The sequence below is a fragment of the Schistocerca gregaria genome, chromosome 8 (assembly GCF_023897955.1).
Source record: "Schistocerca gregaria isolate iqSchGreg1 chromosome 8, iqSchGreg1.2, whole genome shotgun sequence".
Taxonomy (NCBI): Eukaryota; Metazoa; Arthropoda; class Insecta; order Orthoptera; family Acrididae; genus Schistocerca; species Schistocerca gregaria.
In genome coordinates, this window is record NC_064927.1 from 493,009,491 (window position 1) to 493,033,846 (window position 24,356).

The 24,356-nt window shown below is 37.6% G+C and overlaps 1 protein-coding gene across 2 annotated transcripts in view; it reads right to left on the reverse strand.

Annotated features, from left to right (window-relative positions):
- Nucleotides 1-24,356, reverse strand: part of LOC126284458 (midasin) — a 481,989-nt gene that overhangs the window by 294,075 nt on the left and 163,558 nt on the right. For both annotated transcript variants that reach the window (XM_049983379.1, XM_049983380.1), the window contains 5 exons: nucleotides 24,132-24,274; nucleotides 20,386-20,588; nucleotides 10,127-10,249; nucleotides 9,733-9,927; nucleotides 4,964-5,254 (listed from right to left, as the gene is read on the reverse strand). In XM_049983379.1, coding sequence (XP_049839336.1) covers nucleotides 4,964-5,254; nucleotides 9,733-9,927; nucleotides 10,127-10,249; nucleotides 20,386-20,588; nucleotides 24,132-24,274 — 955 coding nt within the window. The remainder of the gene's footprint in view (nucleotides 1-4,963; nucleotides 5,255-9,732; nucleotides 9,928-10,126; nucleotides 10,250-20,385; nucleotides 20,589-24,131; nucleotides 24,275-24,356) is intronic.

Genomic DNA, 24,356 nt, shown 5'->3' on the forward strand with positions numbered 1-24,356 from the left:
GTGGATTGTCCTAAGCCTTTCAGATAAAATGCATTTAGTTCATTACACTCTGGGATACAAATTAACATCATTATCACTTGGCTGAATGTATTCTTTAACATACTTTAATAGTTCAAAGTTATCGGCCACAAATTTAAAAAAAGCTCAATTTTTGAACAGTAGTTTTCCACAGAAAGATTAATTTCTCAGATTTAATATTTTTTCTGCTATCACATTGTATAGTATAGTTACTTCTTAAGGAGTATCAATGGTGAGCAGCTCACACTTACAAAATACACTATTTAAAAAATTGGATTGTTTAATTTTTCCATTTTGCGGCCTGCAATATCTTTGTTGGGGAACCATATAAAGATCTGAAAATTTCACAGTTAATAGACCTTTATGATATCAAACTTCAGTAGAAATTTCAACTTTGAGACTAATTGGAAGTTATGGAAAAAAAGATTACAAACACGAGTCAAAAATACGTTTTTTAATATCTGCAATATCTGGTAAGCTAATCAAATAAAGTACACCAATTGTATAATGTAACACACCACATTACACTAGCTAATAGTTATTCATCGAAATAATGCTGTGGTAATTGTTTCAGCAGGCAAACAATTGCACCTCCAAGCCTATACAAGTCTGATTGTTGTCTTCCCCCTTACACCAACATTTGTCTCCTCACACTTAGAAGTTCTTGAAGTGTGCAGTTAAAAAATGGTGTGTCAGTGTTCTGTTGGTGTTATTATTAATGAAGCATGTCATAAAAGTGTGTATGTAGTGTATCCTAAAGACATTACTTTAATCGAAGATTACAGTGAAGAAGAAAAAGTGTTGTTTTACTTACGAGTCGGCCCAGAGCTCAAATCAACATGCAAATACCATGAAATGAAATACTTAAAAAAATTTCATATCCTTTTTGGTCTGTCTTGCATGGACCCTTTTGAGAAGTATAAGAAACCTATAACAAAAGGTCTGCGAGAAATAACATTTGATCATTATTCTAAAAATAAAAGCCCTTTTGTCAATCTCATACCACGAAAATCATTGTGTCCAACATGTTATTCTAATATATTTGTAATTCAAAAGAGAAAGGATATTGAAACCTCAGATACAGAATTTTGTGACTTATCAGCACCCATTAAAACGGTAGATACAGCTTGTGGAATCCTGGGTATATCGCCTGCTAGTAAAATTAGAAAACTTAGTCAAGATAAAAGACCAAGTGCCTTGAATACAAAAACTGAGAAAGTGGCAGCTACAGTCAAAAAGAATTTGGAAGTTTCATTTCAAAATACAATTTGTACTAAAACAGTTGGAAGTTCTAAAACTTCACCAACTGAATATGATGATTTAATAGAAAAACTAAAAAATAACTGCAGCACTTCAAACAAAGAGAATAAAATTAAGATTATCAGTTTACTGCCGAACGGAGTCAAGAAAAAGTGATGAATTTAATGTGTCAAAATATTCCCTGTTCTTTTACTAATTGCCTTGTTAACTTACAAGGCAATTAGTAAAAGAACAGGGAATTTTAGTAGATGAAAACACAATCAATAAAGCTATTAAGTATTATGACAATGACAATAACAGCCATTTGATGTCTTTCTGTGAAAGAAAATGGTTCTAAAATTCAAAGACAAAAAAGGTTAATATTGTGTAATTTCAACGAACTATTCACTGAATTTAAGAAAGAAAATCCTTACATTAAAATTAGAAGATAAAAGTTTTGCGAGTTGAGACCAAGATGGTGTATTGTTGCAGAGGCATCTGGCACCCATAATGTTTGTGTTTGTTTGTATCATCAGAATGTAAAGTTGATCATAGATGGGGCCAATCTTAGAGTTGACTATAAAGACCTTTTGGAAGTTATGGTGTGCAATATTGACAGTTACAATTGTATGATCAAAGGACTATGTGAAGATAGTCCAGGCAAAGAAGCCTTACTTGACATGTTTGAAGAATCCGAAGAAGACGATTTGATGCCTGACAATATAAAATACAAACAATGGGTGACACGTGACAGAACTGAAATGGTGACAGTCATAAAATCACGAGAAGAGTTTTTTGGAGTGTTGGTGGCTAACCTTGAAAATCTGAAGATGCATCATTTTATTGCAAAAGCTCAAAGTAAATTTTTGAAAGACAAACACAAACCTTGGCAGCTGATGAATGCTTAGTTATTGCTGACTTTTCGGAAAATTATTTCTTTGTTGTTCAAGATGAGGTACAAAGGCACCTATGGGTAAACAAACAGGCCACAGTTCATCCATTTGTATTCTATTTCAAGACAAAGATAAACTAATGAGTACAGCATCTGTGTCATAAGTGACTACCTTGAACACAACACTACAGCAGTGCACATTTTTCAACTAAAATTAATAAACTATATTAAACAGCACCACCCTTCCATAAAAAAATTGATAAAATTTTATTAACGTCTCCTTTCATAAAAAAGATTTTGGGTTTGATGTAGAATGGCACTTTGTCACTTCCTGCCATGGGAAGAAAGCTTGTGATGGTGTCACAAGTACCACAAAGCGAGCTGTCACAAAAGCAAGTGTGCAGTGGACCGATGACAATCATATCATAACACCCCAAGAAATGTTTGAATTCTGCAAAAAACATATCAAAGGAATGACCTACGTTTTTGTGCAATGTGAGGAAATTCAAGAAGTCTGTGACAGTGTCTTGAAGAAAAGGTACAACACCTGTCAGAAGATTAAAGGTACTCAATCTTTTCATTGTTTTGTAACCCATTCACACAACTTACTGAAGTGTAAGAGCACACCAACTTCACCTGACAGTGAACTTCATCAGTGTGGAAAAACTTGTACAACTGGTTCTTCAAAATAAAGACATAGTGGCTTGTGTTTACAATGAACAGTGGTGGGTTGGGAAAGTTGATAATATTGACTGTCAAAACCAAGACGTACATGTTGTATTTTATCACCCTACATGACCAAGGGCATCTTTTAAAAAAATTGAGTAGGATCAAGTTTGGATGCCACTTAAAAATGTACTAAGGAAGTTGTCTCCCACGGAATTTACAACTGTGTCTGGGCAAACTTATAATCTAATACCCAAACTGAGTGAACAAATTTCTCAAATGGTCTATGGACGATGTACTAAAAACAAATAACAAGAGAACAATATAATGTCATTTGCAGGGTTATTTTCAATAAAAAAAAGTAAGTAATCACAGATATGATTAAATTATATACTGTAACTGATATATCTTATTCCATAAGCCTAGATATCACAGATGTTAAAAAATGCATTTTTGACTCACATTTGTAATTTTTCTCCATAACTTTCAATTGAATCTCAAAGTTGAAATTTATACTGAAGTTATTAACTGTGAAGTTTTCTGATTTTTATCTGGTCCCCCAACAAAGATATTGCAGGACACAAAATGGAAAATTTAAAAAAAATCCATTTTTTTTAAATAGTGTATTTTTAAAATGTAATTTAAAGCTGAGAAATTACTCTTTCTTTGGAAAACTAGTCTTCAAAAATTGACTGATAACTTTAAACTATTACAATATATTAAAGAATACATTCAGATAAGTGATAATGATGTTAATTTGTTGCCCAGAGTGTGTTGAACTAAATGCATTTTATCTGAAAGGCTTAGAACAATCCACCACTGAATAATTGTTAAAAATGTAGATGCTTGCAAATACGAAAAAATGCATGCGGCATGGAACAAATATGGCCGCTATTTCAAAATAACAAACAATACTTTAAAAAAAAAAAGTACATATTTTATGACTACTAAACATTGGGGAATTCACCCAGCAAATATAAAATTTTTCTGAGATGGTCAAGCAACCAATTACTTTTTTCTTGGGCCATTTGGTATGAACTGACCCACAAGGCTGAGGACATGCTCAACAACTGGATTGCTAAGCTTGTCTCTGGTCACTGTGTGGCATTCAACCTTCTCAGAATTAATTAAAAGATGATACAGAGATGCTAATACCAATGGAAGTGTAGAGGTCAATTTCATTTGTGTGTACTTGGATGAAACCCATCAGCAGTGACACTGAAAATCTCAGACACTCCTGCATCCATGCTCAGGTAGCCTAACTGATGTAGGAAGCTACCTGTAGAGAGCAGGAAAATCAGGTACGAATCCTAATCTTACAAATATCACAACAGAAACAACATAGGTAGACTGAGTTAATTTGTGTCTTTGCTTACAGTGGTTCCACATATAAGAACATCCCTGGGCCTGAGGCAAACTCGATGCCTCTACAAAACTGATTCTCTTAGCTGTGCATTTCTCACATACCCTGAAGGACAACCTCAGATTTTAGAGTCTGGAAATAATAGCGACTATGAAGGTTTCTGTCATTTCTGGAGGCATGCCGAGATGGTTTAAATAGCTATAGTAACTGCCTGCAATAAACAGGGGTGCCAGGTTTAAATACCAGCCTGGCTTAATATCTTCAATTTTTCATAGTTTAAATTTTGTAAAATAAGAGCACCATCTCAATTAGCACCACTCTATTCCTCTTTTACTGTAAACTTACCAATCAAAAAGAGCAGCAAAGTTAAATAAATGCAATTGATTAGTGCAATGAGTGATACTGTATTTACAATTAAATAAAGACTGAAAACGGAATTGTTTAGGAAGTGTAGGTGTTAGTATATACAGATTTAGTAGTGATACAAGGGAAGAGTGAAAACTTCTCAGTTTAGTGTAATGGATGGCGTCAATGTAATATTCGTATTTTTATGTCTGTACACATAACAGAATAATGCCAGCCATTTATCAACTTTATCTGTCAAATAGTTTCATTTATACATTTTTTTAATATAGGCTATCTGTATTGTTTGCTGTTTTTATTTGGATTAACTAGAATACCAAGGCTTTATAAAATTCTTTGTTTAATTCCAAAGACAGCTCTACAAATTAAACTGCAATACAAGCATTAGATACATTCAATTCCATCAGAAGTTTTATTGTTACCTGTTCTCTGTCATGCTGTGTGCGCATTCTGGATGCATAAATGAGTGGTAGATAGAGCCCTGGATTGTCAAATGCTTGACCAGCAACTATAGCATTAGCCCATCGTGAAAGATCTCTCAAGTTCAGCTCCCAAGGACCACCTCGCTGACCCCACAGACCTAATACTGTGGTCTCATAGCGAATTTTCTCATTGAATTGTACCATCTGACGGATAAGGTTCTGCTCTAACTTGGGGTATTTTGCACTCAACACAGCTTCAAGATCATCTGTTGTCAAAGCTGAGATGTAGACCTGAAAAATAAAAACTCATTAAATTACTATCAATGGCTGAAGGGCTGCTATATGATCTAATACATCAACCCAGTGGGGGTGTGCTCCACCTTACTGTAAAGTTATCCATGGTTGATATTCTTCTAACTGTGGTGAAATGAACTGTTGGAAAACGTCTACGTAAATGATAGCAGTAGTGGATTTTTCTGCAAAGAAAAATGATACAAAAACCTTGTTATGCGTGAGGCCACACCAAACATTCACTTTTTTGGTATCTCACTGTAACTGTACAGTAGCATGTGGACACACTGAATCCCATATACGGACATTATGCCTATTTACCTTTCCACTGACATGAAAGGAGGATTCATCGGTAAAGCATACACGATTTAAGTAATCGTTAGCGCCATCAATCCTGTCGAGAATCTCAGTTGCAAAATTCAGCAAGTGTCAGCACGATTTGCACTCTGTAAGCATGCAACCTCAGCCTTTCATGAAGAATCTTCACCACACTTTCTTTCGGTATCTGAAGTTCACGTGATGCTTGAAGAGTTGATTTAGACGTACTCTGTTGAAACGATTGCCAAACACGATCCACAGTTGCATCACTCACACGAAGCCTGCCACTTTGAGGACGATCTTCAACGGTGCCTGTTTCATTAAACATTGCATACCATCGCTTTACTGATTTAACTTCAGGAGGGCTGCGTCCGTAAGAAGCCCAAAATTTACGCTGAACACTGACGGGCAATTTCATTTTGTGAAACCAAAGCACACAATGTGCTTTCTCCTGCTTTGACACCACTTCGCCAGCAACTAATGTGATCTAACAGACCGCGTCGGTGTTGTGGAGCACTAGTGCCATCTATTGGTCACAACAACTAGTAACATTAACCTAACCTATGTAACTGCATCAAATGTAACTTATTAAGTCAAACAGTTATACTGTCATAAATTTTTATAATCATGGCAAGATTTTGTGCTCACCCTGTATAATTACTACAAACCATTCCACAGTATATATATAATAGAGGGAAACATTCCACGTGGGAAAAATATATCTAAAAACAAAGATGTGTCTGTATATGTGTGTGGATGGATATATGTGTGTGAGCGCGCGCACGAGCTAGTGTATACCTATCCTTTTTTTCCCCCTAAGGGAAGACTTTCTGCTCCCGGGATTGGAATGACTCCTTACCCTCTCCCTTAAAACCCACATCCTTTCATCTTTCCCTCTCCTTCCCTCTTTCCAGATGAAGTAACCACCGGTTGCGAAAGCTCAAAATTTTGTGTGTGTTTTTTTATTGTGCCTATCTACAGGCGCTTTCCCGCTTGGTATATATAAGACAACAAGTTTCAACTATGCTGTTATCTTGAGGCAATAAAATCTTTTTGTTGTAAAATATGTTAATTTTACACTGATATCACAAGCAAGATGTCAAGCGGATAAAAACAAGGTTTATCAACAACAATAGAAGAACATTGCTGAACAATTTGTATATGGACATAGCCTGTAACACAAGGTGCTTTATGTTTTAGTGACGATAAGCCTTTTATAATGTGCTATTTTTATCCACTTGACGTATTGTCTGTAATGTTAGCATAAAATGAACATGTCTTACAACAAAAATATTTTAAGACCTGAAGATGACAGTATAGTCTGTTGAAACCTGTTGTCTTAAATCAAAAAAATATTTTACGCTGTTTTAGCTGTTGAATGGTTTTTAACAATTAAAACTGATCACCCTTCAGCTCTCTCAAATGAGAAAATTCAATAATTACAACACTGGTGTATCCATTCACATCCATTGTTTCATTACAGGGATAGAGCTTAGTCAATATTTTACATTTTTTCTGTGAAAAAAGTTGTCTTAGATGCAACGCATGTCATAAAATGTTAGGACAATGATTACTACACTATTCTTCCACAAAAGCTGCTTTCCTTCTAAGTGACTGATTTATTTTGACAATTCTTATTAATATATTGCCCTCAAGTAATTTATTTTCTTCTTCACTATCCCTCCCGATTGCCACAAGATGGATTACTTTCAAAATTCCGATTTGTTTCTTCTTCTTCTTCACTCAGTAGTATTCTGTAAATCCTATGAAGACAGAGAATCTTCAAGGATGTGGAATAACCCATGTTGTATGTAAACAGGCAGAAGCGGCCATGTAAAGTTACTAACAACTGGTTATGACTAGCAGTAATCTACTCACATAAGCATTTAAGTGAATTACTGGTAAATAACCTATACTTCATAAAAGTAGTAGTTCTTCCTCTTACATCACTCAGCCCTGATTTCAGTTTAGAGAGAGAGATAGAGACATAGAGATAGAGAGAGTGCAATATGGGGGGGGGGGGGGGGGGGGGGGTTACTCAAACTTACAAATGCATGATCTGACTTTTTGAAGATCTCACATGGAAAGAATTCCAGCCCACACACTACGATTTGTTTACAGAAATATCATGTGTGTGGGCAAACAGTAGTGTGTCGATCAGCCTTAGGGAAAGAGTAAGGGCGAGGGAATGAAAAAAGGGGAGCTTCATATCAAGGGGAATGTATAAACACAGAATATTCTGAAGGGACAGTTTCCAACTATGCTGATCAGATGTGCAGGTGGAGAGGGGAGGGGAGGGAATCCCAATGCCACAGCAATGTTCAGCAACAGCGTGGTCAAGCTCGATTCTAGCACAGTTCAGCAATGGCAATTCATATGAGAAGCTTCTATCTTTGTTTTCAAAAAGCATAACTTATGAGGAAAGTATCAATTATGCTGAAAAAACACTTGAATAAACTGTTTAAAACAATAAAACACAACTTGCATCCTTACTACTGAGAACACCACAAACCATTTTGTTAATTAACGACAAATTAAACCGCTAAAAGTAATACTATATTTGAAATTAAATATAGCTACACTCAGATATTAGCTGTACAACTCTTTGACAACCTACCTGCAGAAATAAAATGTGTGATAGATAGCACAAGTGTTTTCAAACTTATATTAAAGATGTTGCTCCTTAACAACAACTCTTATACCATAGAGGAATTCTCGGATAGAAATCATCAGTTATTTTTACAGAAAAAACATTTAAATTGCATACAATTCTTTTTTCATTATTTTGGATACACGAGGGCTATTCAGAAAGAAGATTAATTTTGGAATTTTTTTAAAAGTATATGAATAAATGATGTTTTATTCGTTTGAAAGTGGCACTTAAATATTACTTTCCAAAACCGTCAGTCTCCACACAAATTTAGGCACTTGCCATAGCAGTGAACAAACCCTGAACCTTCACTTTCATAAAATTCTGCTGTCTGAGACTTCAACCAGTTAGTCACACCCTCCCGCAGTCCGGCATTGTTTTTGTAAGTTCTGCATTGCAAGCCAAGTCTTCACCATTGGAAACAGACAGTAATCACTATATAGGTGCCGTCTCCCACTTAAAAGCACCGAATACTTTTCGAGTGCAGTTTGCCACGTGTGGTCAATTGTTGGTGTGCAAGAACAAAAGTTTTGAGCTCAAACTCAAGTGTTCCAAAGTTGATAATAACTCACAGAGCGTATTGTTGTGCCATGTGCAAGCAAGTCCAGAAAAAACATGTCCTTTCCTGTCCCGAAAAACAGAAGCTATAGTTTTTCTTGCAGATAACACTTTTCAGTATTTTGTTGGCTTTTAGGGGAATTTGGGTGCCCCCACTCCACAGACTGCAATTTGGTCTTGCAGTTCACACGTTTGACCGAAGTCTCATCTCCAGTTATCATTCAATCAACTAATGAGACACCATCTGTTCTGTACAAATCCGGAAATATTAATGACACAATCATACACTGTTTCTTGTAGTATTCTGCCAAGATTTTCGGTATCCTCCTTCTACAATTTTGATAACCTACCTTCTGTGCAACAATATGATGCAACAAACTTTGTGAAATTATTGGAAAACTGATCGAGAGCTCCTTCATTGTGAATCAGGAGTTTTCTGGAACCTTCTCATTGACTTTTGCAGCTAGTTGATCAGTTACAATATTTGGTCGTCCACCTTGGACTTCACTGTGAACATTAGTTCGTCCACTTTTAAATCTAATCCACCATTGGCACACTTCATCTTCTGTGATTACTTTGTTTCCATGCACTTCACACAGATTCCGATAAATTTCAGTACGTTTACGGTTTTTTGCCAACAAAAACCTAATTACTGACCACATTTCACAACTCCCAGGATTTTCAAATGCAGCACAAATTTAAAACTTTCATTGTGGAATAATAGGAAATAATACAAACCTCATGCTGGTACGGCTAGATGCCAGCTGAGCGGACAAACACTCATGCAACAATATGGCTGCACTAGTCCGTTCACAACTACTGCGAGCGAAAATATAATTACTTTCTGGATGGCCCTCGTGTATATGAGTATGGTCTATGGAACAACTAATAGAAAACGTTGTCTTAGAAACATGAATAGAAGGAAAAGGCATGAGTAAGCTCTGCTGCTCACCTGTGTGAATCTATTAAGGAAAGATCGTGGTAAACCTTTACGAGCTCCACCTTGGCGCTGTGGGTTCTGTGTGGCAAATAATCGTGTTTGATGCCGTAACTTGAACGAACATCCCAGTTCTGGAATATATGCTTCTCCACGATGATCAAATACGGCATTGAGGCCTTCTAATACAGACTGAGACGCTAGATTCAACTGAAAGGAAACATGAGTTACATGTCAAAATGTTACTGGGACATTCAGAAACACCACCAACTGTCAGTTCAATGTTTTGACAAACAAACAAACAAACAAACAAACACACACACACACACACACACACACACACACACACACACACACACACACACATTCAATTCCACAAAATTTTAAGAAAAATGAACAACTGACATACCTCATCTAGGAGTATCCAGTCCCCATCCTTTAAAGCTCTAAGCAATGGACCATCACGCCATGCAAACTGTCCTTCACCTCCACCATCTACTGGCAAATCTGCTCCAAACAAATCTGAAATATCCTGGAATGAAAAGCCATGGGTCACTCAATATATACCTCACTTGAAACACACAACCAGTGAACCTGTAACAGTGAAAATACATTTTCCACATTGCTGGCCTAAGCTGCAACACAATGAAGACAGCACACAACAGATGTCAAAAAGCAGACAAACTTGTATGTAGGGAACCACAGCTATTAGTAATAATCTTGGGTATTAATGTATGCTTAATACCATTAAAACTAGCAAAAATTCTGATCTGACTATAAATGGCTTAAATTCGAAATCTTCCAGCAACCTAAGCTACAAACTTGATGACTAACAAATTTGGGAGGGGGGAGACCAAACAGTGAGGTCTTTGGTCTCATCAGATTAGGGAAGGAAGTCAGCCATGCCCTGTCAAAGGAACCATCCAAGCATTTGTCTGAAGAAATTTAGAGAAATCACGGAAAACCTAAATCAGGATAGTCGGGCATGGTATTGAACAGTCGTCCTCCCGAATGCAAGTCCAGTGTGCTAAACACTGTGCCACCTACTCAGTGACTTACAAATTCTTCTCTCAGAACGTATAAACAGAAAAATTACTTGTTTAAATGAACATTGGCCTACCTCTAATACAATAAATATTTTAAATAAAACTGAAAATTTGAATGTTGCAAGTAGCTACTGCAGGGATAAAAAAATCTCACAGAGGTTGCTGTGTACTCCTGGAATCTTCTGTAAGCAATGAAGTGAAAACAGATTTTAATTGCTTAAATGAAGACTGTACATTCAAAAGCTGTTGTGTAGAACTTAAAGACGTTAACATTTTAATTATTTCAATTTACAGAATTCCAGAAAGGGCATACGCCACACCATTTCTCACTGAATTCCAGTGCTTGCTAGATAAACTAAAGAAGGAAAAGAAGAAAACATTGTAATAGCAGTTGACTTTAATATAAACACTGCAAATGACAAAAAGAATCAATAAAATTGACTGACATACTGAAAAAGTCTGGTTTTAAATTGAATTTTTTGGAATTTACAAAGGAAAATATTCACTCAGCAACATGCACTGATAATGTTATAACAAATTACTACTTTAATAACATACATAAATTCTGTCTGGACTTAGAACTTTCTAGTCACTCACCCTTGTTTGTCTCACTGCCAAAAATTGATAAACATAATGCAAGAAAAACTTAATTCAATGGAATACTGAAATATTCTGTGAGAAACTGAGTAAAGTGCTCTCTCGGGGATGGCGATTCAATAAATGAAAACTTTAATACATTCTCAAATAGTTTTCTGCACGTATTTAATGAGACTTTCCCATCAATGTCATACTACAATAAAACGTCAAGTTAGATCAGATGGATCACACCAGAAATAAAAATTTCCAGTGAGAGTAAAAGGAAGCTACACAATCACATGAAGTACAACAAAGATCCTGATTTTGTAAAATATGTTAGGAACTAAAAAACTATTTATAGTTAAGTCTGAATTAGGTGTCAAAAATTACAAACAAGACATTTCATTTCAAAAATCAAACTTAAGGAAACATCTGTCGTAAATCCAGCTCAAATATTTGAGTGTTTCAATGAGTACTTCTCAAATGTTGCAAAATTTGATTTAGATTAGCAAGTTATGAGAAGACAGTAAATAGTTTTGAGTTGAAAGGCTATATCAGTGAAAGTCTTAAAAAATTCAAGACGATATTTAGACTGTAGTCGTGTGTGTGAACTGTGTTTGCGTGAGCGTGAGAGAGAGAGAGAGAGAGAGAGAGAGAGAGAGAGTTGAGTAGCAACTTTTGCTTTTCATAATATTGTTACTTCATCATTAGGTAGGAACTCTAAAGTTACAGGAATATTCTGTAATCTTACAAAAGCATTCGACTCTGTAAACCAAACCCTGCTGCTTTTCAAACTCAACAGGTATGGAATATGGGATATTGCTTTGAAATGGTTTGAATCATACCTCATGGAGAGGAAACAAGGGGTAGCAATCACATCAAAAGAAGGAGATTACTTTGTGGGGTGAAAAACTGTGTCACAAGGTGTTCCTCAAGGCTCAATCCTTGGGCAATTTTTATTTATGTTCTACATAAATGACTTTCCTCTCAATATAAATACTGATCTAACTTTGTTTGCAGATGATACTTCTGCCCTAATTGAAAATGAAAATTCTGACAATATCCCACAGAGTGTCATGAATATGTTAAGTAACTTGGAAATATGATTCAATCTAAATGGCTTAAGGCTAAATGTTTCAAAAACCCACATGACAAATTTTAAAGCCAAACAGTCAAAAACTCAAGAAATATGTATTATTTAAAATAATCAGAAAATGGAAGAATATGACTCAGTCAGATTCTTAGGAATAAACTTAGACAGAAATTTGAGTTGGAATTTATATATAGAATATCTAGTGAATAAATTAAACAGCCTTGCATTTGCAATGGAAATTTCAGCCAGTGCCACTCATATGGACAAAAGGAGAATAGCATACTAAAGTTAATTTGAATCTTTTATTAGATATGGCATAATTTTGGGGGGAAGCTTGGGAAACACTACACAAATTTTAAAGTTGCAAAAAGAATCATTCGTAAGATGTGCGCCGCACAGCCGAGGGCATCATGTCAACAATTATTTAAAGACCTAAAAATAGTAACTGTCCCCTCTTTACACATCTCTTGGGTGATTCTTTTCCTACACAGCAGAGATGATATATTTTTAAAAAATTTTTTTGGAACACTCATACAGTACAAGATACAAAGAAAACTTTATGCTCACATCACATCGCTTATAATTGTGAGCTCAGACTCCTCAGTACAGGCATGAAAACTCTTGACACAAAAGGGTGTGACATAATGAATATAGAGATAAATATATTAAAAAGCGGGTTATGTTATTTTCTAGTTGAAAGATGTTACTACTCAGTGGAAGATTTCATGTAGGATGAAGTGATACTTAGAGCTGGATCCCTAAAATGGAACAAAAATTTATGAATGGTATAGTGGATGTAAATATTGTTAAGTTTCACAAATTTTAAATAAGTAAATTCTTCACCAAGTAATATTGTTAAGTATGCCAAAAATTCAAAGAAGCAAACTGTAACCTTGACATGTCTCTATACATCAGATATGTTCTGAAAGTCTGACGTTATGAGATGAATAAAACACATTTCACATAAACAGCTTCAGCTATATATATATATATATATATATATATATATATATATATATATATATATATATAAAACAGAAAGAAACTTCCACATGGGAAAATATATTAAAAACAAAGATTCCAAGACTTACCAAGCGGGAAAGCACCGGCAGACAGGCACATGAACAAAACACACAAACACACACACAGAATTACGAGCTTTCTTGCTTCGTCAGGAAAGAGGGAAGGAGAGGGAAAAATGAAAGGATGTGGGTTTTAAGGGAGAGGGTAAGGAGTCATTCCAATCCCGGGAGCGGAAAGACTTCCCTTAGGGGAAGTGTCTGTGTATGTGCGGATGGATATGTGTGTGTGTGTGCGAGTGTACACCTGTCCTTTTTTTCCCCTAAGGGAATCCTTTCGTCTTTCCCTCTCCTTCCTGAAGAAGCAACCATCGGTTGCGAAAGCTAGTAATTCTGTGTGTGTGTTTGTGTGTTTTGTTCATGTGCCTGTCTGCCGGCGCTTTCCCGCTTGGTAAGTCTTGGAATCTTTGTTTTTAATATATATATATATATTATCCTCCTTTTGTTCACTCCTTTACCATTAGATCACTACCGGTTTTATGGCACTAAAAGCCACATTTTCAGGTGACTATATAACTACACCATTTAGAGCTAAATACTTTATTCAAATGTTGGGTAAAAGTTCCAAACTTTTTAGCTCTAATGTTGTAGCTATATGTTCTCTTGAAGATGTGGCTCTTAGAGCCAAGAAACCGGTAGTGATCTAAAAATAAAGGACTAAACACAACTGAAGTGGTTTATTAATATCGAAGAAGAAACACTAAAATGATTTGGAATGAAGTGTACTAAATGCTTGGATATGCAAATAGTAAGCATTTCAACACAACTGCACAAATTAGGTAGCAGTAACGCCACCTAGTTCTATAGTGTTCCATCCACATCTACATGATTACTGTGCCATTCAGAATTAAGTGTCTGTAAGAGGATTCATCGAACAACCTTCATGCAACTTCTCTACCGTTCCACTGTTTAATAGCAGACAGAAAAAATGAACACTTAAATCTTTCTGTGTGAGCTCTGATTTCTCTAATTTCATTACTTGACCGTTTCTCCCTATCAAAGTGGGTACCAAAAAATATTTTCACTCTCTGAGATGAATAATTGGAGATTGAAATATCATGAGAGGGTACTGCTGCAGTGAAAAACTGCCTTTGTTTTAGTAACTGCCATGTCAATTCATGCATCATATCTGCAGCATTCTCTCCCCTATTTTGCAATAATACAAAATGAGCTGCACTTTTTTGGAACTTTTTCAATGTCCTCCATTGATCTAATCTGAGCCAGATCCCACTCCACATAGCAATACTCCGGAGGAGGGTGAAAAAGTGTAGTGGAAGTAGACTCGTTAGTAGAACTGTTACGTTTTTTAAGTGTTCTGCCAATAAATCTGTCTTTGGTTTGCTTCCCCCGCAACACTATCGATGGTTGTTCCATTTCAAGTAATTCACAATTGTAATCACTATATATTTAGTTAAGTTTACTGACTTTAGATCCGAGTGATTTATTGTGTAGCCAAAATTTAGCAGATTCCTTTTAGTACTCATGTGGACGACTTCACATTTTTCATTACCTATAGTCACTGGCTTACACCATCCAGGTATCTTGTTGAAATCTTTTTGGAATTCTTTTTTATCATCTGATGACTTTCCAAGATGGTAGCTGACAGCATCATCTGCAAACGATCTAATAGGGCCGCTCAGATTGTCTCCTAAATCATTCATGTTGATCAAGGACAGCAGATGGCCTACAACATTTCCTCGGGGAACACCAGATACTACTTCTGTTTTATTTGATGACTTTCTGTCAGTTTTTACAAACTGTGACCTCTCTGATAGGAAATCATGAATTCAGTTACACAACTTGGATGATACTACACATGGACGCAATTTTATTAGAAGTCAATTGCGAGGAACAATGTCAAAAGCCTTCTGGAAACCTAAAAATATGGAATCAATCTGTCGTCCCCTGTTGATAGTACTCATTACTTTGTGAGAATAAAAAAACTAGCTGTGTTTCAGAAGAACGATATTTCCTGAATCCGTGTTGGCTCTTTGTCAATAAATAGTTTTCTTCGAAGTGATTCATAATATTTGAGTACGGTATATGTTCAAAACTCCTACAGCAAATTGATGTCAGTGATATGGGTATGTCATTCAGCAGATTACACTCTCTTTTCTTGAATATTCGTGCAACTAGTGCAACTTTCGAGTCTTTGGGTACAGATCTTTTGACGAGAAAATGGTTGTGTTTCATTGGTAAGTATGGAGCTAGTATATCAGCATACTCTGAAAGGAACCTGACTGTTATAGACAGGACCAGACGCCTTGCCTTTATTAAGTGTTTTAAGCTGCTTCACTACACCAGGCATATCTACTCTTACACTTATGAGCCTAAACACTATGGCAAACTCCTTAATAGCTTGTTTGTCCATCTTTGGAATGAGATACATCACTGATTCTGCTTATCAGGCATCCAACACTGTGTGTGGAGGTATGTGGCATTAGATGCCTACGTGCAGGTCATGTAATTTGCATAAATAAAAGGCCACCGATTTGTGTACCCTGCCTGATAGTGACCCAGATGGGTTCCATAGGATTTACGTCAGTTGAATTTGGTCACCAAGACATCAACGTAAGTCCATTATAATGCTAATCAAACCACTCTAGCACGGTTCTGGCTCAGACACATGGACGATTATACTGTTGAAAGACGACATCACAGTTGGGAAAGACGTCAAGCATGAAAGAATGCAGGTGGTTTGCAGCTGTCAGTTACTACCATACGTCCTGAGCAAGCACAAGAGAATATCTCCCATAGCATAATACTGCTCCCACAAGCCTGCGTTTGTGGCGTGCTGCACATTTCGAGCCGCCATTCACTTCGATGACGGAGTTTGTGGATATGACCAGCTACGTAGTATAGCAAAAATGTGATTCACCCAAAGAGCTAACACGTTTCCATTGATTGAAGGTTGACTTCTGATGGTCCCATACCCACTGCATTCGTAACTGACAATGTAGTCGGAAATCGTTATAGGTACAGAAAGCTGGCTGAAGCCAGAGATAAATTCTGCCAAATTCTAACAGCTGTGTACCGCTGGTCTCTAGAGGAACGGAAGGTTCCAAATGATTGGAAAAGAGCACAGGTAGTCCCAGTCTTCAAGAAGGGTCGTCGAGCAGATGCTCAAAACTATAGACCTATATCTCTGACGTCGATCTGTTGTAGAATTTTACAACATGTTTTTTGCTCAAGTATCATGTCTTTTTTGGAAACGCAGAATCTACTCTGTAGGAATCAACATGGATTCCGGAAACAGTGATAGTGTGAGACCCAACTCGCTTTATTTGTTCATGAGACCCAGAAAATATTAGATACAGGCTCCCAGGTAGATGTTCTTTGCCTTGACTTCCGGAAGGTGTTCGATACAGTTCCGCACTGTCGCCTGATAAACAAAGTAAGAGCCTACGGAATATCAGACCAGATGTGTGGCTGGATTGAAGAGTTTTTAGCAAACAGAACACAGCATGTTCTTATCAATAGAGAGACATCTACAGACAAAGTAACCTCTGGCGTGCCACAGGGGAGTGTTATGGGACCATTGCTTTTCACAATATATATAAATGACCTAGTAGATAGCGTGGGAAGTTCCATGTGGCTTTTCGCGGATTATGCTGTAGTATACAGAGAAGCTGCAGCATTAGAAAATTGTAGCGAAATGCAGGAAGATCTGCAGCGGAGTGGCAACTGACCCTTAACAGGGACAAATGTAATGTATTGCGAATACATAGAAAGAAGGATCCTTTATTGTATGATTATATGATAGCAGAAGAAACACTGGTAACAGTTACTTCTGTAAAATATCTGGGAGTATGCGTGCGGAACGATTTGATGTGGAATGATCATATAAAATTAATTGTTGGTAAGGCAGGTACCAGGTTGAGATTCATTGGGAGAGTCCTTAGAAAATGTAGTCCATCAACAAAGGAGGCGGCTTACAAAACACTCGTTCGACCTATACTCGAGTATTGCTCATCAGTGTGGGATCCGTACCAGATCGCGTTGACAGGGGAAATGGAGAAGATCCAAAGAAGAGGGGCGCGTTTCGTCACAGGGTTATTTGGTAAGCGTGATAGCATTACGGAGATGTTTAGCAAACTCAAGTGGCAGACTCTGCAAGAGAGGCGCTCTGCATCACGGTGTAGCTTGCTGTCCAGGTTTCGAGAGGGTGCGTTTCTGGATGAGGTATCGAATATATTGCTTCCCCCTTCTTATACCTCCCGAGGAGATCACAAATGCAAAATTAGAAAGACTCGAGCACGCACAGAGGCTTTCAGACAGTCGTTCTTCCCGTGAACCCTACGCGAATGGAACAGAAAAGGGAGGTAATGACAGTGGCACGTCAAGTGCCCTCCGCTACACACCGTTGGGTGGCTTGCGGAGTATAAATGTAGATGTAGATGTACATGTAGAGCAACACGTGAACATGTTTGGGTGGTCTGCTGTGGAGATCTATGTTGTACAAAGGATGATGAACAGTGTGCCCTGAAACACTTGTGCGTGCAGCACCAGTCTGCTCTTTTGGCAGGGATACCAGATATCACAATCCATCCTATTTTACAGAGCAGACAAGCCTCCAAACCCCACGTTCAGGGAAGAGTCGTGAATGTCCAACCATTTAGCTCCTAGAGCAGTTTCACTGTCCTTCTACCTCTTTCTGTAGATGCTCATGACAGCAGCATGTGAGCATTGTACCAGCTTTGCGGTTTTGGATATATTCATTCAAAGGCTCTGCATAATAATAATCTGCCCTTCATCAAAATTGTTTTTCTCCTTGGATTTCCCCATTTGCAGCCCACATTTTCACTAGCTCTGCTCACATACTTCTGTTACAGTGTCACATGCCAGCAATGCCAACAGGTAGCATCCAGTATTGTGGTGGGCAATGGGCATAATGTTTTGCCTCATCAGTGGAAGTTACTCATGTTGGCAGTTTTTTTTATTTAATTCTGAAATATTTACTTCATTTTCTTTGGTGAAGGAATTTTGGAAAATTGTTTAGTAACTGCTTTCATGGCACTGTCGTCAGTGACATCACCATTATTATCGCACAATGACGGTATTGATTGTATCTTCCCACTGATGTACTTTACGTGTGACCAGCATCTCTTGGGGTTTCTGCCAGTTTTCGAGGAAAGAGTTTTGTTGTAGAAACTATTAAAAGTATCTCGCACTGAAGTTCACACTTAATTTTGAACTTCCATAAAACTTTGTCAATCTTGGGTATGGGAAGGTGTCAAGTGAATTTTTATCTGCTTTTTTAAATGGTAAAGATTACACTGCAGGTTTCTAATTCAGAAATCATATTGGTGCATTAGTTTTTTGCGAGAAGTGTTACATCTCACATAAACATCTACCAGAACTTGTCAGATTCAAGAGCAGCACACTCGTCGCCTTTCCAGTACATGGTTTGTAATTCTGTGATACGGCTGCTAATGTTGGCTGGGATCCCATGACTGTCACGAGAATAGGAATAGGTGGGTTCAAGAGGACCACACTCAGAGCCACGGGGGACTTCAGTGGTCCCACATGACTAGTCCGCGAGGGGAAAAATATACTGTACACTCTGCTGTGCAGAGTCTCACAGCCACGTTACATATGCTGAGTCAGATTGTGGGTTTTTTTTTGCAGCAAGACAACTATCCATACATACAGTGTGATGATGTTACAATGCCACTAACTGTCAGCACAGAAACCATAGCTGCAGTTTCACATGATGCAGCAGAAGAGAGATGCGTGTCACTGGTGACACTGGAGTGGCACAACATTTTCTTTTCAGATGAATCTGCATAGAACATCAGAAGAGATGTATCCATGGAGAATGAACATTGAAAGACTGCATTTATCACCATCATTTGGACCAAGCATTTAGGGTTACGGTACGGGGGATAGCGAGCACAGCAATTATGGCGTGTCGAGGCCAGTGGCCGTATCCTAGTTTTTCAAGAGAATGAGATATCACGCTTTCCCTGCACTGTCCTGACCTATATCGATCAGCTGTGTATTGGAATGATGCCCTGGCCACCACATTCTTCTGATTTTTTTCCCACTCCAGATGTGCTCACAGTCAGCTAAGAGACCCGCCAGTGTCACCACGTGCTGTCCTCTATGACTGATTAACTCCGGCACAGGATCGAAGCAGCACTGAATGACGTACCCGTATTTGTCATTTGAGCCCAGTTCAACTTGATGGCCAGCCGCACCGCAGTCACTGCTGGCTGTCTCAGAGATGGTGGTCCTCTGTACTGAATGTTGCACCCTGTATATCCCGAATCACTTACAAATTCAATCATGTGCTCTTCCTGGTGCAATAACATTACTGGCCAGCACTATATTTGTTATATCAACTATTTGAGTAGAGTAGCATGTGCCCACACACACACACACACACACACACACACACACACACACACACACACACACACACACACACACACACAGAGAGAGAGAGAGAGAGAGAGAGAGAGAGAGAGAGAGAGAGAGAGAGAGAGAGAGAGAGAGAGAGAGAGAGAGAGAGAGGGTGGGGGGGAGATAAAATACTTGTCGTAAAAGAGACACCCCTATATACCCACTAACATGAGAGAGAAGGGTGGGGGGAGATAAAATACTTGTGGTAAAAGAGACACCCCTATATACCCACTAACATGAAAATCAATTCCATAGGGCCCAAAATGTATGCGACGGGTGTACCCAGCAGATTGATCCTGATGGCCTCTATGTTATGTGGTATACAAGCTCTTGATTCTACATAATGTATCAGAATGGAGCATGAGACATGACAGGACAATAGTAGAGGTGTATAACAACAAGAAAAAACAGTTTCAAATAGACATACATTTGTAAGATAGGGGAAAAACAGTAAAGACAGTTTACTCACCGTCTGCTCCGATATGTTGATGCGTACAAGGTGATGCCCGGCAAGACACGCCAGAGCGGCAACTAAAGCTGTCTTTCCAACGCCTGGACTGCCTTCCAAAAGTACGGGCCGGGTCAACTGCAGGCCTCGCAGCACACGCTCTGCATTTAATAATGTTGTTTTCGTATCAAAGGTAAATCCTTTCAGAGGATTTCGCAAAGGACCTGTTGACAGAAATGATATGAATATTACCATTACTTTCTATCAACAAAAAATGTAGAGTTACACAATGAACAGTCCCACATAACTTGAAACAAGATTGTTGGTCTAAAGATAAAATATACACAGCTGACACGCACAACTGGTTGCACTCTTATTGTGTTGAATGGAAGTCTGGACACCTGAACCTGAACATACATTTGACAGTTAATGTACGTCTTGATGATCCAGGGAGTGCAATGGTTTATTTACTTATTTATTGCATGCTGTTTCACTTTATCATGAAAGTCTCATACCACCTACCCACGAATTTAAAGAATTTAAAAGATGACAAAATTAACTTCTAACACATACTGAAATAGCAGGTGCCTGACAACACTCTCTCTCTCTCTCTCTCTCTCTCTCTCTCTCTCTCTCTCTCTCTCTCTCTCTCTCTGTGTGTGTGTGTGTGTGTGTGTGTGTGTGTGTGTGTGTGTGTGTCGCTGAGAAAGTGAACTATCCCCAGAAACTAAATAGTCCATATCACAATGAGAGGTCACAATTATGATTCAGGAAACATGTAAATAACTGAACCATACCTGCAGGGCAATTTCTTGCAAACACAATTCACTGACATAAATTATTTAACATAATGTAGTTTGAACAACCATTATATGGTTCAAAACCAGTAATAATTCTTTTTTTAACAAATATAACCATTAACTGTGGCTAGTTGCTGTTTTTGCTTACAGTGCTAATCCAATCATCATTTAAAGTAATTCACAGCCTAAATAATATAATCTTGTGCAGATTATGTCTCGTACACAGGTAAAAACATACTCAAAATCAAACAATGTAGGAAAAGATAGATTGCTACTGTACTTACAAAAAATGAACATGTTAAGTTGCAGACAAGCACAATTAAGAGACACTTACACATGAGAATTCAGCCACAGCCTTCATTTAGTAGCAGCCTATCTTTTCCTACATTGTTCAAAACATACTCTGTCAAACATTATCATAATTCTCAGTTAATAGTCCAGGTTACAATAGCTGCTCAGCATACACACGAACAGTAATACCTTATCCTTGTTTTAACTTCAAAAGTTGCACATACATATAATTTTACTGTTTCATCTACAAAAGGAATTCTTTGTTGATCACTTATCTCCAGTCTTCCTATACTGAAATAGTGCAGAATTTGGAGTTTAAAATTATCAAGACACTAACACTTGTGGACTCGTTACCATGACTCTCCTATATTAATATCTTGCGGCATATATGTCGAATAAAATATCAATGAGTAGTATAATTATAGCCAACGGCCCTACCACAGTGGTAACGCCATTTCCCATCCGATCACCGAAGTTAAGTGCTGTCGGGTTGTACTAGCACTTGGATGGTTGACTATCTGGTCTGCTGAGTGCTGTTGGCAAGCGGTGAGAAGCTACTCGATTGACAAGTAGCAGTTCTGGTCTTGTAAACTGACAAAACAGCCAGAAGAGCGGTGTGCTAAACACATGCCCCTCATATCTGCATCCAGTGATGCCTGTGGTCTAAGGGTGACATGGCGACCGGTCAGTACCGTTGGGCCTTCATAGCCTGTTCGAGCGGAGTTTAGTTTAGTTTTAGTATGATTATAGCTTTCATACACATATGTGAGGCAGTGTTATACATTCAACATCCCAATAATGTTGAGAGTAGCGAAGACAAAAAAAAAAGAATATCAGCGAGTCAAGTAGCAGAATGATACAACTGCTGTTTTGCTGTAGAAATCGCTTCAGCATTCATATAAATTGATTTAAGGACAGAATTCAAAAGTTCAAACCCTAATAAGAAGTTGGGTGTTTAAATATTCCTCCCCCCTACTTATATATAAGCAAAGCAAATTGTCTTAATCAATGCCTCACCTTTTTTTGTGAGGAGGAGGACGGTAGGGGGGGCGGCTTGTTCCAAAAGCTGGCAACTTTGCGTCACACTATGTGCTTACAATTGCTTCTGTTCAGCAAACACATCTATACTGCACAGCAAAGACTGTGTTCATTATCTTGTACAACTGTGTTCAAATCAAATGTTTTAATTATTTTTGCAAGAAATCCATATTTGGTACACTTCATGTCAATTGTCTAATTACAATTTCCAACCAGGACTCATTGATTGTTACGTGCTGCTCTATGGCATACCACTAAACAAGTGCAGTATTCCTTGAACTTCTCAGTTCAGTTCCCCAAAAAAGTCTTTTAGTCCACTAGAGTGCAATTATTTTATGGTTGGTAGATGACATAAAGATTTCAAATGAAATTCAAATCAATACCTATTTTCTTTTTTGTATAACTCAGAAACAGAGCAAACAGAACAGTGCATTGTGCAGATATACCCAGAGGGGGGAGAGGGGGGGTGCAATGCTATTTATACGAAAATCATCCACTCCCTACAAGTAGCCTCTTTTTTTTATGAATGTAGAAAATGAGTAACAACAGTGGGATTCCCTTTTAAGTGAACAGTATCCAGCAATTTCTTGCATTTGGATGTCACGACTGAAGACGCAATGAATTCCAAGAACAAACACCATCATTACTGTAAAGGCTGCCCTTTGGGTAGAAACAATTATCTTTAGCATTTTAATTTTAGTTTATTGAAATATTTTGGCAGTTTTGAACAGATGTCATATTTTACATTCAGCCTTAAGTTGTTTAACATATTTGTAGCATTCATTACTTCCATTAGACGAATAAACATCTCTAATTCCTTACAGCAATAAAAACAATGTTAAGAGTAATCAAATAAATCTGTATAGAATGTTTTGGCTGCATGTAAGCCTCAAGTGGCTACAGAAGTTTGTATCATTACACTGTACTTTATAACATGATGTTTACATCTCTGCCATCTATACTATACATCTCTGATCAGAAGCAGCAACTTACATCCACAAACCATTATTTGTTACATAATTTGCATGACTTAAAATCATTTGATTATGAGTGTTAAGAAGTACACTACCCCATAACTATTATTATTAACAATGACACTATTACAGCAATAATACCATTTGACTGAATGTGTTTACTGAGTGGAAACTGTTGGAAAATTGCTAGGTCTTGGGCCAAACACTTCTCCTCCTCCTCCTCCTCCTCCTCCTCCTCCTCACAAAAAAGGAGAGTTTAAGATAGAGATTCCTACGTGGCAAGTCTACTGACCTGGGGTCCTGCGTGACTTTCGAAATCTTTAAGGCTTGTCCACTTTTTCCAACCACCCTTTTCTCACTTCTGTCAGAAGAATGATCTCCTGGTTCTAAAAGCTAGCAACTTTAGATTTTTCTTTTGTTTCCATCTGGAACTAGTGCTTGATAAAAAGATTCTTTCTACGCATGATATAAATATTTTACTTCACTGATCACTGCCAGTGATGTCATACCATATTTTACCAAAACTTGCAAAAGCTGTGATGGATCTCAGTATGTTCCAATCACAAAATGTTAAATATAAAAGGTTAAATGCTAAAACCAGGCAACAACTTGAACTGGAATTCACAAGCACAATTATAAAAATACTCTATTTATATACACTAACCTGTCTCAATGGAGAATGGTCGAATGCATAAATTTTTGCCCCGAATAATGTTAGCAGGTTGCTCGAGGCTTTCTTCTGAGATATTCACTTGTTTTGCCAAGAATTGCACAGCAGCTGATTTCAAAATGTTCAAATTTTCTTCACTGAAAAATAAGGGGTTTAATACAAAAATTTCTATATTTTGCACACACACACACACACACACACACACACACACACACACAC